The sequence below is a fragment of the Corvus cornix genome, chromosome 2 (assembly GCF_000738735.6).
Source record: "Corvus cornix cornix isolate S_Up_H32 chromosome 2, ASM73873v5, whole genome shotgun sequence".
In the NCBI taxonomy this organism is placed as follows: Eukaryota; Metazoa; Chordata; class Aves; order Passeriformes; family Corvidae; genus Corvus; species Corvus cornix.
In genome coordinates, this window is record NC_046333.1 from 134,452,282 (window position 1) to 134,471,806 (window position 19,525).

General features: G+C 35.9%; 1 protein-coding gene across 49 annotated transcripts in view; it reads left to right on the forward strand.

The window, feature by feature from the left end:
- The window catches only part of RIMS2 (regulating synaptic membrane exocytosis 2), a 454,433-nt gene that overhangs the window by 347,633 nt on the left and 87,275 nt on the right, over nt 1–19,525 (forward strand). For 20 of the 49 annotated variants that reach the window (XM_039548401.1, XM_039548402.1, XM_039548369.1 and 17 more), the window contains one exon: nt 13,860–13,960. The exons of 14 other annotated variants lie outside the window; for them this stretch is intronic. In XM_039548401.1, the coding sequence (XP_039404335.1) occupies nt 13,860–13,960 (101 nt within the window). Of the gene's footprint in view, nt 1–8,780; nt 8,817–13,859; nt 13,961–19,525 lie in introns of all 49 variants that reach the window. 15 more of the 49 variants (XM_039548364.1, XM_039548365.1, XM_039548362.1 and 12 more) reach the window with 2 other exon arrangements.

Genomic DNA, 19,525 nt, shown 5'->3' on the forward strand with positions numbered 1-19,525 from the left:
GAAGTTAGATGATTGTGTGACCCATTTCCTATCTGTTCATAATAAAAGTTGTGGGTCTTTTTATTCAAAAGCCTTCTTCTGAGTTATTGATTGAATCAATATATTAAATCAGAATATGGAATCAGTCCATATCTCTCTTTGTGTTGGAAGAAATCAGACCTTAAAATGGTCAGAAAAAAGCATATCTTTTCATCACCTGTGTTTCTTGAACATATATAAGTTGGTAATACCCGTGTATTATTAAATTTTATTGACATGGCAGTTCTTCTGCGAAACACTACTTAGCTCAGAGTGTTAGGTAAAGGTATTAGGCACTGATTAATTTAGTTGTCTAGCACACAAATGCAAAAGAATGATCAGCACTGCAGTTGCAATAGTTGTTATTACTGCCCTTAAACTCAAGAGAAAATACAGTTCTGTGTATAGTAATATATTTTCAGATGTACATTTGAAACAGGTGCTCTTCCATGCTTGCCTGTGTAACAAAGCAGGTTACACATTTCAGTACAAGGCACTTGGAGCACAGCTAAAAAGCAAGGGTGACATTTCAAAGGCATACTTTAGAACAAAGTGTTTTCCCATTGTTTTAGAATTTGCTTTAAGAAGTGAATCTGGGATTATCCCTTTACAGGTTTTCTTAGGAAATGGTTTTCACATTATTTATCATGCTACCAAACATTCATGTATTCCAGAGGATTAGCTATTGATTTTAGGTGTTACTAGACCAAGAAGTCTTGTGAAAGCTAAATATCTGAATATGTTACAATTGTATTGATAGAAAAATGTTGCCTTTTCCTCTCTCTGGATATTATAATCTATAACTGTAAAAAATAAAATTTTATTCCTTGAAAAAATCTAGATTTTTTATTATAAGTTTTATGAAAGTGAGTGCAAAGCTTTTGCTGTATATTTCAAGCACAAAAGCAAGTTCAGAAAGCTAAGAAGCAAAGGTATTTTTATATAAATTTTGTTATCTGACAGCAGTAGAGCTTGATAGAATCCTTAATGACTAAACCCTGTTTTGCTTGGGTGAAGGAGGAGCTTTGTGATACAGGGTTTTCACAAACCTGCTTTGAGATGCATGATTTTCATATTTTTCAAATTAGTATGTTTTATAGGTTTAGATATTGTGAAAACTGTGGAGGAGATGTGTGCCTGTTCACATCCCCTTGGCTTCACAAAGAATACTTCCATTCAGGAGAAGTAGAAGTAAGCCCCTACCTGCCAAAGAGCCTTAGTTACAAAGCAGACATCTTTATTTTTGTCAGTAACGTTGGTCAGACCAACCAGTTATCATTGTGCCAAAAATTACTGGCAAGTGCATGTAATACTTACTGTGTTCTTCAAACATATGAAATACAGAGAACATTCTTCAGAATTCCAAAAATTAATCTGGTTGACTCAAGTAACTGCCCAAAAAATGATCATCAAAGCATTGGAAAGGCAGATCCATGCCTGTACAAAGGCAGTCAGTGCACATACAGCAGAAATAGTGCTGGGTAATTGATTCCAGGTTTATTCCAGGATGAGAAGGGGTGGCTTAGTGATGCCCAGGCATTCTAAACTTTCTAAGTTAGATGGAAGTTAGAAGATAGTGGGGACTGTTCAATTTCTAAAGGGCCATGAAAGGCAGGGAAATAGATATTGAAGTCCCTTTTTGCAAGCTCTGAAGTAAAACTGTCACGTTAAGGGCACACAAAGGCTTGATTAGAGTTTTTGTTAACTTTCAGAGTGCAATTCAAATAGAAAAGGACTTTGAAATAAAATTTTTTCTGTGCTTTATAAAATCTCTTTGTAATAACATGATTGATGGCAATGAAGCCTACAAAAACTAACAAACCCTACTGAAGATGAATAGAAAGAGCTTGTAGACCTCGACAGTGGAGGGCAAAACAGTGAAAGGGTGTGGCAAATATACTGTAGGAGAAAGCAAGGACAAAAAAAATGGTACAATTCAGAGTGTTTAAGAAATCAGCTGCAGTAGAAGACAAGGAGCACAGTTTTTTTAATCCATTCTTATCGGTACCATAAGAGGTTTTTCAAGCCTTCCAAGAGTGGATCTACTGTGATGTACTTACCCTTTATAAACAGAACATGACACCCCTCTACTTTTGAGTTGTTATTATTATAGTCAGTATTCTGTGACACACTTTCCTTTAAAGAGCAGGATGGTGCCTTGTTCTATTTCCATTTTCCTTATGTTGAAAAAACATTTCTGGGTAGAATTTGTAACATTTTAGCACAAATATGATTAAATTACTTGTGCATCTCTGAACACCTCTGTGATATTTAGTTTGACAGGCTTGTTTAAAATCTGATGCCGTAGACTGTGAAAGAGACATTTAAAGCATCTTAATCTGTATTTGGTCAACAAAACCCAAAGGGTAAACTCCAAATTCAGTTTATAGGTACTTAGCATAGTAATATGGCTGGCTAAACTGGCTACCCTGCTATCATACTGGATGGCTGGGAGGCTCTTTGTCCTTATTTTTTGTTTTGTTTAGAATTAAATCCAGAAACCAAAGACTTCCAAAGTAGCCATCTGTACTAAACCACAAAAATAAAGTCTGATGATCAGTCTGCTGAAGCTAAAATACTAAAACCATCAGATTATGTAATTTAAAGTGGCAGCATAATTGTGCAAAGCATTTGGTTGTTAATTTGTAGTTCTTCTGAGTTCTAAATTCAGGTGCACACACCATTGATGGTCTTGTGTTCTTTGGTTAAACCTTTGACCATCTTTCTGGTTATTGAGATGCTAATGAAGATGTCTTGCATTCTTAGGATAGCTGAAGAATCTCTATTAATACCTGTTAGCTTTTCTGAAAGCAGAGGCGTAATTATCATCAAATGTTTGTGCTTATGATTGGAAGTGGCTCTATCAGAATGTGGAATACTCTGTGGTTATGCTGTGGAGTGTGCCAGTGGTGGGAGCTCTGAGGAGCATGCTTGGCAAACGGGATGTTGGAAATCTTAATAATAAGACTGTGCTCAGGTTTTCCTGAAAGCAATGCAGAGTTTATAGTGTGGCTGATCTGAATGGATTTTTATGAGTACAGAATAGAAGGGCCTACTGACCGCTCAGATATTTTTCTTTTACACTTTCAAAATCCTATTTCATGTCATTTATATAGGGAGGATGTGCCAGAGTTCTTGGGAGAAACAAAATGGGATGTTTTAGCTAATATTTGACTTACTACTTCTTTCTTCCATCCGTTTTCCATGTAGGCCTCAGTATTTTATGAAAGCCACCAAAGTGTATGTAGACCTTCGTATGAGGCAGCACAGAAAAATGTCACCAGCTACCCTGCAAAAATGACCTTGGAAAGGGATCTAGGCAGCATGAAAAAGGGCTAGCCATAGCCCTAATCATTACTTTAATAAATATGCAAAATAGAACTTTGCAGCTTTTTTCAAAAGACCTTTGTCCTTTACCATCTGCACTGATCTATCCCTAATGACGGAGACCTGAGCTGACCCTGTCAATTTATAAACCAAGGCTTGTAGAGATTCTTTAACTTCCCTGTTTAGATCACCACACTATTTTATTCAATTATTTTACTAAACAGTGCCATGTATTCTGCAAATAAGCCAAAGTAACATAGTTAACATGCTTTTAGCATTGTGATAAAAATTTATTTAGGTGGCGAGAAATGTCCCCTGGGTTTTAGTCTTTCTTTAGTGTGTCAAGCTTGAAACCAACAAGAAAAAAAAAAGAAAAAATCCGTCAAGCAATCCTCAAATAGAAAACAGGAATGTGAAGACATCTTCCCTGCTAGGAAGCTGGCTGGCTGAAATAGTCTTCTTTTGAGCATGCCCTTTTAAGGGCAATAATTGACACTTCAGTCACATTTAAACAGTAATAATAAGTATCAGGAATATATAAGTAATATTAAGTTGAAGAACACTTCCACAACCATTAATTATTTTTTATTTTCATTCAGTCTGTGATGTGGATCACAGACTTGGAAAGAACTTGTTTGCTGCAACAGTACCTTTTTTATTTTTGTCACAAATTGGACATAAAGCCCTGGAGTGAAGTTCAGTAACCATTCATATCACACAGCATCTGATACTTTGCTAGACCTGTAGCAGTTAGGCAGTTATATTTTTCACACTGTTGACAGCCAGAATGAAAAAATTTAGAGCTAATTCCTTAGAGGTAGAATTGGAATTTAATAGCTCAGCAAACAGGAGGAAATTTAATCCTTTGTGTACATGACCTTTAACTGGCAAGTTTTGATGTTCAAAGCAAATACTTCTACATTTTACATTTTACTTTTAGGAGACAATCTTCTTTCTTTTGCCTAATTTGATAATAGGGCTATGAAGACGGCGCAGGGCCTTCAGTGGAAGGCATACAAGGAATGATGGAGGTGACTTGGTCTGTTCAGCCTGGAGGAGACTGAGGGGAGACCTCATTGCAGTTATAACTTCTTGTGAGGGGAAGAGGAGAGGCAGGCACTGATCTCTGCTCTGTGGTGCCCAGTGACAGGACCCGAGGAAATGGTCTGAAGTTGTGTCAGGGGAGGTTTAGGTTGGATATCAGGAAAAGGTTCTTCATCCAGAGGGTGTTTGGGCACTGGAACAGCTCCCCAGGGAAGTGGTCACAGCACCAAGCCTGACAGAGTTCAAGAAGTGTTTGAACAATACTCTCACACATGGTGTGACTCTTGGGGCTGTCTGTACAGGGCCAGGATCTGGACTCGATACTGATGTGTTCGTTCCAGCTCAGAATAGTCTGTGATTTTGTGATGTTTTTTCAGGGACCTTCTTTTCAGAATAAAATTGATTTTCCTGTATTCTCATGAATAGCATTTCAAGAGAAATCTCTAGTAAGAAATTCAGCTAGCATTTTTGAAGTAACCAAAAGTTAGGCTTCTACATGTATATTTGATTTTTAAAATAAAATATTATTTAGTAATTTGGTCTACTTTGAGAAATCAGACTCAATTTTCAATAAAACACAGAAGTAGAGGAGCTATTTTATCCACTGTATAAATATAATTCCTAGTCATATTGCTGTTATTAAGTGTCTGCAAATATGAAAAATAGAAGGATAAAGTATTTTATGTCATTGTCTTATCTTATGCCTGAACTCAGAAACAAACAAGGAGTTCCATGTCTGTCTCTTACAATGACGTGTATCCTCCAGCATTGGAGGCTGCAATCTTTTTCATTCAAGACAAGGAAGTCAAGATTTATTTTAGGCCTCTGTTCAGTTTATGCAAATCTCATTCATCTGGATCCCAGGTGAGAGGGAAGAGAAAGGTCAAGGCAGAACCAGGATCTTACCTTAAGTTCGGGGCAGTCAGCTGTGAGAGAAGGGAGAAACCCTGGGAGGAAGACTATGAAGTCCAGCACCTCCCAGTTGTAACCTTAAGGCTGCAAAGTCAGGCTGCCCCTTATCTTCACCAGGAAACCAGCAGTTTTTGAGCAATTGTTCAATGCTGCCATCAGTATCCATGACTAGGGAGAAATCTGCTATCCTGCTTCCTCTGTGGAAATTTACTCTATTCTGTCATGTACAGAGATGGACATGTTCTGTTCCAAGGAACTTGGAGTCCCTGCTACATGAGACTTCTTGGCATGAGGTGGGTGAAGTCTGATGGGGCCCTGGCACCTCCAGGTACCCATCAGAACAGCAAAGCTCATTGAGTTGAGGCATTTCCAAGAAAATCAAGGCCATTTTAGATTAGTTTTAGTTCTTGACAAGCTTGCTCTTGAATGAGGCTCTTATTAAGAATTCTTTTCTATTAATTTTATGTTTCAGATGCATGTTAGATTGTTAGATATTTCTCAGATGTTAGGACCAGTTAGAAAGACCAGGGAGTTAGACTAGGGCAACATGGCTGTGTCTACTATTAAATGAAATGTCAGTGGTCATTATAATAGCAATGTCTACTGTGATGGTGGAAGAAGGTTTTGAGAGAGAATATTTCAGCATTTCAATCTCTCTATGGCTATAGTTCATCTCTGTATTCCATCAATATACTTAAATAATCTGTAGTCTGATTAAGCTGAAAACATAGTTATTTTCTGTAATGTGCAGAAATGTATCCTTCATGAAAGCATTGATTTATTTTCTCCAAAGTGTATAGCTCTGAAAAAAATTAGTTCGTGAACTGAGATCATTACACCACAGGATACAATATATGCTTTTCACTTTGCAAACCAAGGTTAAATCAAGTAATGTAGACAAATACTGACTAATGTGATGATACTGGTCATAAAAAAAACATCAGTTCAAGATTTTTTAGGAATGACTGGTGGCTTTGTCATCTCATATTATTAAGTTTGAGACATTTTAAAATAATCTCATAGTGATTTATGGGTTTTCAGCAGTTTCAAGACATTAAGGCTCTTTAGAACTTTTTTGTTTTGAACACATTGCAACCAAAAGCATTAATTACTTTAGTATCAAGATCCTGAACCTGCTCTGAATTCTTTTAGAGGTGATGACTAGGCCCATAGCTGCAGTGAAGATCTTTGCTGCTATGAAGTTAATATTGTTTTACTTGGTAGATGGATAATACCAATTTTGTTGAGTTCTACTGCTTCCATTCAAGTAAGATCTTTCTCAATTCAATCTTCGGTTCCTTCTAGTACATCTTCAGACAGCTCTTCACAACACATCCGAAACCTCAGTTTGAAGAGTAGGATCCCCTGTGTTGACCTTTCTACTAAAAATCTAAAGAATATATCTATTGTAGATATTTTTCACTTCAATTCCACTTTGAAAACTCAAAAATCCAATAGAATTTTATGTTTGCTAGTACTGTGATATTCATTTCTACAATCCCATTTGGAAATATTTTTCTGTGTACTTTTTAAACCTAGTGCAAGAGTGAGTGAAAGTTGGAAAGTTGGGGTGAAAGGTTTCAAACTTCTTTATTTTGACAATGTATTTATTTAAAGATTTGTGTTTGAAAGATGTTCAGACATAAGGATGAATGGACTTCTGGGCATCTTAAAAAATTAATTACCCTGTATAGTATAAGGTTCCTGTATTAAGATAATATTTAGGCAAAGATTTCCTTTCACTATGCATATGGAATAATTCAGAAATGTCATCATTCTCTCTGAGCTCAAGCTCAAGGCTGTTTTAACGACTCAAGTAACTTTCCTCTATTGTACATTATGTTGGATCGGTGGTATTGCTACCAAATTTCTGCTTTAGAAAGTAATGAGATGGTAGATGACATTGTACTTGTAGATTTTATATTGGTGACAGCAATTTAAAACTAAAAGAAAAATAAAAAAATAAAATTGAAAGGTTGAAAAGCAAACAAAACTATCATTCTCTGCTATTTTCCTAGCACTATCCACAGAGCACATAGATAATAAGGCCAGGCTGCCCAAAGGCCAATTCAGAAGAATGCAAAAAGCCGTATTGGAAAATGGTATTGAGTATGGGGCAGGACAGGTCAGGGAATGGGAGAAGTTCCAAGAACTGATTTAGTGCCCACTGATTTACGAAAGTGTAGGTTTATGACCTGCCATATCCATTTCCCATTAATTTGCCTAATAGTTCCACTAGAAATTGCCAGCAGAACAATAACCTTGATCCCACACATGATAGGAAGCCAGATCCTGTTGAAGTGTAGCATATTATTTATGCTCTCTGCAGGAACATATTTTTCCTTCTTACACTTCTACCTTGCTTGAATATGATTTCTCTCTGAGTTTGACTTCATCCTCTGCTTTGATGCCCACCTACAAAATAGTATTTCCTTAAAATACAACAGCTCTGTTTCCCATTTCAGTCTATGTACTGTAAATTAGATTAAAATTTTGTGAGCAACCCTCAATAACCAATAATTCTGGAAAAATATTTAGTTCTAGTAATGTATACTGTTTTTGGTGTGTAGCTTGGGGGCTGTTGTTCTATATTCATGGGATTGTTTTAATTGAATTTAATATAATTTTGAAAAGTAAACAATCTATTTCAAAGTTAATGTATTTCTAATTAAATTAAATTTCATTTGACTTAAAATTCTTTCACATTATTTACCAAAACTGGATTTCAGATTATTTACGGGCTGCCAAATTATTTGATAGGGATCCAATGTATTTTCATTTCTTTGTGATAGACGATTGCCCTGAGACATTTACAACCTTTAATATGTATTCAGAGTATTTGCTGGCATCAGTGAGCTGAGTTTATGTGCATGAACTGAATTCTGAGTATTGATGTTAGTGTCTTTTGTTCTTCATAATTTTTAACTCTAGGAAAAGCTACAGCAATATCATTCTTAAACCTTTTAACCTGTAGAAGCTATGAGAATTGATTAAACCAATGAAGATATAAAGCAATTGCCAAAACCTATTCTGACACATTCAGTTTTTATGCCTGAACCATTAGACTGTATCTCATGTGTGCACTGCATAAAACATAGAGCACAAGCAAATTTTTTTACTTCTATTTTTGTGTCATCCCAATCAAAGAAACTGTAAAGTAACTCTATCTGACACCTGCCTTGCTCTCTCTTTCTTGAGTGTGCAAATGATTCTGGAAGTGCACAAAATATCCATGGGTTCCCTTCAGTAAATGTTCAATAAGAGTACACAAATGTATACACTAGCATGCAGTGAATATGCCTCTAGATTTAGAGCATCATACTTGGTTGGTTGACTAAATTCTTCAAGTTATATTAATTTGCTGAGTTTTGTCAATTTTTTCCTTTTTAATGCATTTTTATATTACTTTTATTATTATTTCTGCATTTTTTTTCTCTCCCCCTCTTTTTGCTTTACATATTGCTTTCATTTGTTTGTAGAAGAAAAGAAAACAGATCCAGAGAATGGGGATACAGGTAGGGTGACTTATTAAAAATATTTTTGTGCTTTTCCCTTAAATTCTTTGATCTGTTATGTTTAAGCAAATATGTAGCAAAGAGTTGGAGTGCAATTTTGATGTATTTTGGGAATTTCAAAATAGACACTAGAAAATGGAACCTAAGAAAGGGCTTTCCCAAATGTATTTCCTTTGCTGTTTTAAGTGTGTCAAATAAGGGTGAGAAATGGGAAGAAAGAGACCAGAATCAGCTAAAGGCAGATGTCACACACTTTAAGACTTCTTTTCTTTCCTCCCCTCTCCAAACACTGAGCATGCTCACCTGCACGTTCTTCTGCTCTGTTACAAGTTTCTGATTTCTAAAGCATCAGTGTTACTTTAGTCCCCTCATCATGAGTTTTTTCCCCATGCCTTAGTGGCTGTCCCTCCCAGATTTTGTATCCCTTTTGCCCATATGTATCCAAAACAAAATCGGTTCTAATATTATAAGGGAAACTCCACTCTTCCATACCTGATTCCCTTTAACTCTTTGTGCCCCAGAAACCTCACTGTACAGCAAACTCCTCGTCCAAACTGAAATCCTGGTATAGGATCACCATGACCAGCATCTCTAGGAACTAGAATGGTTTAATAATTTCCACTGGAGAAGACAATGAAAGAAAGAATGAAAGAGCAGAGGTCTCAGCTAGTTTTATTTTGATTTTTAGCCAGATAGGTTTGCCTTAGGCTGAGTTGGATGATAAGGGCAGTTTGTTGTCCCTTTTGTCTCTGGTGTGGATCACAGGCTATCAACTGAAGAGTCTTACCCTATCGAGTAACCAGTATTTGACCTGAAGAGCAAATAACAGTCTTTAGCTCCAGGCTGAATTCAGTGATTGCTTATCTCCTTGTAAAACTGTGACTCAGTGAGCAGCTGAGGTTAGGAGAAGTTAGGTATTAACCAAATCACCGATTACAGCCCTTCACTTTAGTGGTAAAGTAGCTGAAATTTATCTTTTTTAATCTTAGCTTATTTCAAGTTAAAACATGAAAATAATGTTTTTTATTTGAAGCTGAAGCAGTGATTTTAGTGCCTGTCCTGACTCCTGTTGTAGGAATGGAATTATACAGCAACCAGCTAGACCTTGATAGGAATTATGTGGATCTTACCTCAATAGGGCTTATCCCTAGATTCCACTTCAGTAAAAGAATCAAGCAGAGTTCCTTTTTCTACTATGCTTAGTAGGCAATAGTAGTTACAGCTGAAGCTGGGTGCCTCTGAATAGGGGCTCTGCCTGTTGCTTGTTACTGGATTTTATGGTCTCTATAGGTGGCTTAATTTTCCAATTGCACTTCTGCTCATCCAATCCTGCTTGCAGCATCTGGGGTCTTCTCTTCTGATTTAATCCTGCAGCCTCCAGGCACCCTTTTGTCTGTGCCTTGAGAAATTTCCCTATCTTTTGTTACAAAATATCCTATAGCTAAAGTCGAAATTACAGTTCATTGTCTAATGGTTACATTTCCATAGATAAAAACAAAGGTCGAATTCACGTGGCCTAAGGTTTAATCTACTGTAGTCACTAGAGCTAAACTCTAGCACAACAGTCTCTCACTGCTGTCCTTGTGGATCTAAGGAGAGATTACAGGGCTGCACTGCACGGTCCTTCTGTGCCTTACTCTGGCATTTCAGGAGTCTTTGCACTGTAGTTATATTGCTTTCCCTCAGCACACTCTCTTCTCAAAATATGGGGAATGGCTGGTAATGAAACAGCAGCTGTCTTGGTCAGCCAGGAATTTCCTTGTGCCCATGAAAACCCCGCTGAACTAACCTTCAGGCCATGGGTTTTTAATGTGAGAGAGTTCAAAACAAGCAAAACTCCAGAATGTTGCCTACTGTGCAATGACCCCAGCTAGGTCTGGTGAGCAGCACCAGGCTTTGTTCTTCCATTCAGTCTTAATTTTTTGTGTTCATATGGCTGGAATATGAGTATCTCCTTGGATATTTCTGTTGGAGGCACAGCTACTGTTTATAAGCAAAATTCTGGAAGGAAGTTCAGGCAGAAATGAACTCATTTTACCTGGCCAAAATTTGGTTGCATAACACTTTGGTACATTGTGGCAGTACATCAGTTTATCAGAAGCAGCTTTAACTTTTCTAGTGTCAGTCCTGAAAATGTGTTGTACTGGGCTCTAGCTAAGGATCTAAGAACACGGGCTCAGTCAGCCCTTGAGTGATTCAAATGTGTGAAAGCTTATGTTCCTACATTTTAACCACTGTTGGTAAAAAATGGTTAGATTCAGGTTAGTTCTGCTTTGTTGACACACGCTCCATGAATGGCTCCTTACTGCAGTGAAGTCCTTGGGATAGGACTGGTGCTCTGCCTTGGTTACCAAACTCATGTTGAAAGCTGAAACTTTTAATGCACCCAGACGGTTACTGAACTCTCTAGAAGTATTTTCTGCTCCTGCTAAATCTTCCCACATAGGTGTCAGCTGAGTAGAGATTTGCCAGCAGAAGTGGAGGTGATGACAGCCCTGCATTCCCACCACTTAGTGTGACATGCTTTCACACTGGAGCACGGGAATGGGAAGTGCCGTGACGCTCTCTCAACCTTTCCTACTCCCATCCAGGTCACAGCTGCATTTGGCTGAAGTTACAGTGAGATCAGCCCGGGCACACAGTAACCCTGCACTCTCCTGCTGCATGTCAGTTCCATGTACAGTAGAACCAGAGCTGATCTTCTTCATTAGGAACTTGCCACTGCCTTTAGGTTTTCCTCCTTTTGCACATAACTGAATTCACTCACTTGTTAAAGACAGTTTCAAAAATACAAAGCAAGTTAGATTTTCCTTTAATAAAATTTTATGAGAATTGAATAATTTTTTTCAAAATTTTTCTGTCTTGTTTTTCTCTTGAGAAAACATAAGCTACAAATTTTGCTTGTTTTTTTTGCAGACACCTCATACCAAGGTCTTATATGTTATGCTCCCCTTTTGAGTGGCATATTTTTTACAGATCATAGGCAATTAGATTTTTGGAAATCTAACTTCCACTTTGTCAACTGATTATAGATAAGAATGAATATTTTCTCAAGTAATTGTGAAATTTCTAATTTATGCTCAAGAAGTGTTATTTCTTCACTTTCAATTTCCTGAAATTTGGCTGAATGTCTGGAGACAAAGAACACATGCAATGATTTAATAAGAAAACACAAGAAAAATTGACAAGATTTCCCTTTTTGTGAAAAATATCTCCTTTCTTACATTACTGAAAAATGACGAGAAGATTTGCAGAATATTATGATTTCAGCAAAAGATGATTTCTTTCTTTGAGAGGAGGCTGGAGTATTTTACTTCAAAAAAATGTACATGTTACTTCTGTCATTGAAAAAAGAAAATACCATTTTCCAGTGTAAAGTTTTTGTTTCCAAGAGAAAAAAAATCTTTAGAGTTTTTAAAACTAGATCCTAAAAAAGTCACTTCATCTTAATGATAAATTGACAAACAGTGCAATGGGTTCTATAATGGGTAAGGAAAATTATGATAGAAAAAAAACTAGCTGAACTTTATTTTAGAAATTTTCATCTGCTTCTCTCTTTTTCATTTTGTTTCTCCCTATAAAACACCATTTATTCTTTCTCATTAATTTTTCTTAAATTTAATTTCTCTTGGAATTTTTGATGAAGTCTTTTCTTTCATGTTGCTATAGGAAGTAAAGATAGAGAGTTAGAATACAAAAACTAGAAGCCAGAAGGTTTATAGAGAACAGAACAGCTTAGTCTTTTTGCATTCCCATTTCCTTTCACCTCCTCTCCTTCCAGATTTCCGATGAGGTGCCACAACATTTACCTGGCAGCTCTCATAGTATATGCTACTACCCCTATTGTTCTCAAGAAAGAAAATACAAAGCTGAGAGGCCCAGGTTCTGTGCAGAGCCCCAGTTTGTTGTTAGATTATGATTTACAGCTGAAGTTCAGAGTTTAAATCAGGTTTCTTAATACACTGGGATCTAATATTCCCATCTCAGTTCCATAAATATGGTCCAGATTGCTCAATACATACAATATACAGAAAATTCTATTTATGACTAGTGGGTTTCTGAATTTTTAATCCTAGACAACTTTTGTGTTAAAATTATGGATAGTTTAATACAAATGTTAGTCAAAATGAATGCTTTTTAGCATTTGGTGGATAATGATTTATGCTTGACTTATACCAGGTTAAAGCAGAAAAGAATCGAATATGTGTATACACACATATATTTTGTTTGAAAATCTTTTGTTAGCTCTTTTCTTCCTCTCATTTTTCTATTTCTCAGTCTTCCACCTCAGCTTTGTCACTAAATTCCTTATTATTTTACATTGTAAATCGTGGTATTACAGTACCAGTTTGTTGAAACCAGCTGCTGCCTGAGTCATGTAGTGAGAACCCATCCCTGACTGAAACTAATCATGTATTTGATCCAGGAAGAGTGAATCCTGAAATTGTTCTTGAAGCTGTGTTTCATTACAATGTAATACAGTGATGCCACTGGGTGGCTCTTTAAGATTCCTTTAGTCATCTTTAAATTTTTTGAGCATAGTAAGAATATACTCAAATAGTAAATGGAAGGTCTGCTAGTCTGTGGTTGTTACTTGATTATTAATTTGATAAGTCAGACTATAATAAATGCAGAACCAGAATCTCTACCCCAAATAAGCAGGTTATCTTTGTATTCCTCTTTATTAAATAAAAGACTCAATTTCTCTTGAATATTACTAAAAAAGTAAAATTATGTTCTGTGGAAACATTGTGTTTCATTTATATTGAGGTTTTTTCACAAAGTTGGCTTCATTTGAATTGTGTAGATAATACAACACTTATTAAGATTCTGCTGAAATACTTATCTGCTATTTTCCTTGTGTTACAACTTTCTGGTTTTCTGAAAAATTGCAATTCAGGAACTAAAATTATATGCACAGAATTTAAGTAGATCAAATTTCATCTCTTTCTGTTAAAATTTCCGTGAGCATAATTTTAACCTTGGAATTGAGGACTGCTTGTGTATTTATTTTCTTTTCTTCTTCTGTTTTTAACTTAACAGGTGCAATGGATGTAGAAGAAAGGAATCGCCAAATGAAAATGAGCAAGTACAAACAGGTAGCAGGATCAGATTCCAGACTGGAACAAGATTATCATTCTAAGGCAAGGGAGTTTTGTTTTGAAAAGCAACAAAATATGCGAAACTGAAATACCCAACATTCTATTAGAAAGTAATAGATGAGTGCCAGGTTGTTTCTTCAGTAAAAGTTTCTTGTGTGTCTATAATAAAATTTTGGAAATGTGCAGCAAAATTCTTAACACACAGTGTTCTTGTTTATTAAAATTTAAGAAGGGTAAGTTAAAGCAAATGAAAGAAGCAGTGTAATTGTCTATCAGAATGAACAATAGTGCCATGATTTAAAAACTCAAAGAGAAGGAAAAAAGATGTTTATTGAGTGACAGATGGAATGAGAGCTATTGAAATTTGTTCATGGCTTTCATATAGTTGAACAGAGAGTTATCTTGATCTATTGAAAACTGGAAGATGAAGTGTTACTTAGTGGCTTTTTAGCACTTGGAAAAGTGTTTTATACATCAACAAAAGCTTTTACCCCAGCTGTGGCAGATTGCCAAGAATTTGAATCTCTATGTAGTAGTATAACCTTAAATATACTATCCAAAATTTCCTGCTATCTGGAACAGGGTCATGTCATATAGAGTGTGTTAATTAAAATAATCAAGATATTTTCAATTTAAATTTCTATTATATAAAAATAATTTAGTGTCCTCTAAAAGACTTCATTAATTGAGGTCGTATTGTAAGTGGAAAACATGAGACTTCTGACCTATAAAAACCTGGCTGAGGAAGAGAAATCTGCTTTAGACTTTTATTTCCAGGTCTTTCTTCCTTGCTCCCAGGATTGGCAAAGCTACTATAAAATGAGACATTTAGTATTTGAATGCAAATAAAGAATCAATTTTAATAATTATTAATTATTATTATAATTAGTATAATTATTAGTTTTGAAGATAATGTAGACTAATACACTTCATATAATTTCTAGAATATACATTTCAGTGTGGGAAAATAGAAGAGCTTTAGCAAAGTCCATTTCCAAATGGAAAACCCTGTTAATGAAAATAGAATTGACAAAACCAAGACCATGAAAATGGCTTAAGATACTTCAAAACTCTGTAGATGTGCTTCATGGTTATTTGGGTATTTTGCAAATGTCATTTTAACTACACAAGGCATAGGAATGTTTATCAACATGTAAGAGGGACTTGGATACTGTCGTGTTTAGATGTTTCTTTTATTTTGACACTTATGGCAAAGTGTTTCTATATTGTTGGCTTTGAAAGGTGTCACCTTTTTAGAGATGAGCGTAATACTGTGAGCAGACCTCATCGTAAGTGTTGTGACCGTATGTACCACAAAAATATGACTTTATGTACTGTATGTATGACCAGACTTGATCTGCTGATTTTCCTGCTCCCTCAATGCTTCACTGAAATTTGAGTCAGAAGTAGGACTGGTGCAGATTAAATTGATTCTCATGTAAAGGAGTTAGATAGAATATATCTACATAAGGAAGTATTTACTACCCTTGTTTTGCCATTTCACCTACACCATATTACTGGGCCTCACTCTGCATCTTTTATCTTTTTAATTAAAATTTTACGTTCAGTATTATTGGAATGTATTAGAGGAAAATTATAAATTGAATAATTTTATGAATATGGTGGTTTATTTATTGCACACATCAAAAAATGTCTCCAGAAATAAAAAAATAATTTACTCTTCTGCTTAAGTGTAGTTTCAGTACTTGAAAATGAGTTATTTATTCTATCAATGAACCTCTGGAACTAGACACTGAATATTCACATATATGTATTAATTCAACATGCATTCTTAAAATCGTGTAGTTTCAAAGCCATATGAGAACCATAACTCTCATAAGCCATATGAGAGTTCTGTCTTCGCTTTTTCACCACTGCTTCAATTCCCCTTAATTAAATTCTTGTATTATCTAGAGACAGAAAACGAGTAAGTAAAATTTATCTACCTGGTTTCTACAAAAATTCTTTTGGAATCGTGAACTGAAACACATATGTCAAGTGCTGACTGAAATGTTCTGTACCGTATACAGTGACTTCAATTTTTTTAGATCTCTCAACTGGCACAAGCAGGCAGTCATGAGTGCCATGCCTGAGAAGGATGTCATTAAGTAGGCATTAAGCCACATTCAGGAAAGCCAGCACATAGAATTTTCTTTTGCCTTTTCTGTTCTATTTCTTTCTTTAAATAGAAGTCAACACGTCAACAGCATCTTTATGTCCCTCTTGATTATTTTGAGTTAAGAAAAAATACCCAATATCTTTCCTTTCTGAGAAGGCAAAAGCTATAAAAGTTGAAATTGTATTAAATATTCAAATATTGAAATAGGCATCCTGTATTATATCTCTCTAGCTTTGTGCTACCTAAGTCAGTGCTAGAGGCTTTAGAAGAAGGTACATACCCTTCTGCGGTGCATAGTCATACATTAAGCAGCTTGTGGGAAAAGTGTAATTCCAGACTTCAATGTTCTTAGAAGCTACTGAATTATAAAATTGATGCTCCCTTATATTTTTTCCTCATGATTGATAAAATTTCATACTGTATTTTTATTGTTCTTATACGTGGCTCATTATTTTTGGAACAATAATTATTCTGCTTCTATAAAATTTTGTATACATTAGTTTAGCAGGGTGTAGAAGAGTTATTTCCTTAAATAACTTCCTTCAGAAGCTGCTGAAGTGTGGTTTCAGGACCGACATATCGAAAGCAAGCAACATATTAACTTTCATATGAATATTTACAGCTAAGCAGATAGAAAAACATTGTAGGCACTAAGAATCAGGTAAATTAATTTCTGATATTGGAACAACTATTTATTTCTGCTTATTGAGTACTAATAGACTTGTACTAAATAGGATGTATGCTACTGTGTGAATGGCAGTGCTGGTAGATGCTGACATACAGGAAAACCTGAATTCTGGAAATATAGCAAAAACCCACAGTAGCACAAGAGTTTTCCACCAGAGACAAAATTATCCATTTATCATACTGTGCCTCTGCAACACCAGCCTGATTTGTGTGGTTTTCCTCAAGAATCTTTCTGTGACTAGTTTATTGTTTTGCATAAGAACTAAGCTTCCCAGTTCTACATTGTTAAGCAAGATGTACTGTGAAGAGGGAAGGGCCAAGATGGGAGCTGAGAGCCAGATGCTGGACTCACATAGTTCACATTTTGTAGAACTGGCTTTTGAAGTCACTTCCCAAAATATCTCATCAAACCTCTCTGCACCTCTCTGCCTTGCTTCCTGCTTGATACTGCCACCATTACCTCTTCTGGCAAACAGATTGGTAGTGCTATATTTGGTGTGCAGCTCCTTCCCCTGGCCATTCCCACCAGTGCTCAGATTCAGGAATTCCTGCTGACAAACAGGATGAAGGATGTGAGAAATCCTGTCATTCCTCTCTCCTTGACCCATGATTATAACGTGCACAGTGGATCAGCTGAGGAGAGTTAAAAAGCTTTGTTGCTACTGAGAAAAAAAGAGAGAAGATACTTCTTGTATATGGAACCCTAGAAGTATTTGCATTCAGTGTAGAATCAAGAGGGAATTCCATTAACTCAGGCTATATTAACCACTACAGAGAAGTCTGATCACTGAAAGCATTGGATGTCAAACTAAAGGGAGCTGGGTTTATGTAGAAATTGCAACAGTGAAACTATAGCTTTCTTTAGGAACAAAGATAAAACAGAGACTGACAACTCTCTGACACACATTTAAACCTCTAAGTATCTTGAGACTTGCTTTATTTGTTTTATTAGGAAAAAATAATGACCTACAAAAAGGCAGAGAAATCCAGTTACATAATATAGCAATTAGTAATAGTCAGTAATGTAGTAATTAGTAATATAATATGTTAGTGCAACAAGGAATAAAGTTGGGATAAAAGAGGTAAAAGAGCAGATAAAAACTGATTTTTTTGCTGAAGAAGCTCATTTAGCCAAATGTGGAAAAGAGTACATCAAATACAGAATAATACAGAACATCAAAGAGGATTTCCTAACTCCACCTTTAATGATTCATATTGATGATAAGACTGAAGCTTTCTGCATTGTCAGATGTATGTAAAACTGCAGTTCCTGATAATCAATAACCACAATTCAAGTTTTAGATACAAGCATAATTCTCTGTATTTGGTGTAGGAGAATAGTACTATAAGGCATACTAGCATGCGATTTTGTGATCTTCTAACCTGATAACAAGACCAAGACAAATTAAACTGTGGAAAAGAAGAGTCAAGCATGTGCTTAGTTTATTTGAGTAGTGTAGTAGATACAGCTGAAATGCTTTTGGAGCATGCAGACAGAACAGCTGCAGTTCTTCAGAATGAGACACTTTGATTCAGCAGTGAATCAAGTATGACCTTGTGGGCTTTCTGTGTGAGGGAACGTGAGATCTGGAGGTGGAAGAGGCTGAATTTGAATGCCTCAGAAGCAGATCTTAATTGTAAGATCTTGTAAAGTGCAGAAGTGCTGCCAAGAGCTGCCTTTCCCCTCTGAAACCTGCAGTAAATAGTTGTGCCATGGGTACAGTTACATGTGGTATCCTCTGACCTGTGCTGTTGATTGAAAGATTTCGTTTGTTGGTGTTTTGGGAATCCCTTTTTCTCCTCATTAAAAATCAAAGCAGAGCAGTACACAGAGCAGCAGAGTGCTAGCAGAAGCACTTGCCACCTTCCTTCTTGAAACCCATGTGGAGAGGGGAATTAAACAAACATCCAACTAAAGAGATGTTGAGAACTTTGATATTTTGCTGCCTATAAGCTGTATTTGATTTATGTTGGTTTTATATTGACAACTGTTTTAAAGTTCTCAGAGGATCATGATATGCCCAGTAATAACTTGATAATTTATAATAATTATGAATATTTGATCTATAATTGTTTCTTACAACTGATGTTGTTAAGAATGTAATTAGAAATATTCAAAATACTAAATACAAAATGGAGGCTAGTTGGATATCCATGTGCCCTCAAAACAGTGCATAAATTGTTTTGTATATATTTCTTTTTAACATACTAGTTTAAATTTTAAAATTTTAAATATCTGGATAAAACTTGGAAAAACAAAATAATTAGAATGGAGCTCTGCTGGAGAATAATTAAAAAAGCAAAGACTAACAGAGATAAGACCACATACAAATATTCAGTGCAATAAATTTCTGTAGAATACCCATTCAGCTAAGGGCCTAACCAGTAGAATTTGATAGGCTTACAAATGGGAATAGCAGTGTGTAATTCCCTTCATCTCCCATTGCTCACCTCCACACCAGTAAGCTCTTATCTTTGGAAAATAAACCAAACACCAATTAGACCAATAAAGAACTTCCCAGCTGAGGAAACATTTTACTTATAGCCTGTTCCATGGCTTTTGTGCTTTCCTATGGACTAATGAGTATTGTACTTTGGGACAGAAACTTGGTAGCTCAACCAGTTGGTCTGGAATGACAGGTCCTGTCACTCCCAACAGCCTGGGAGTGCTCAGGTCACCTAATCAATCATTCTCACGTGTGTGTGATATGCAAGGAATTTTGCTGGTCAGTAGCAGAGACTCTCTCTGGTCCATAGTGCTGGTAGCATTTATATTTTCAATCAAGTATTTCATCGTATTT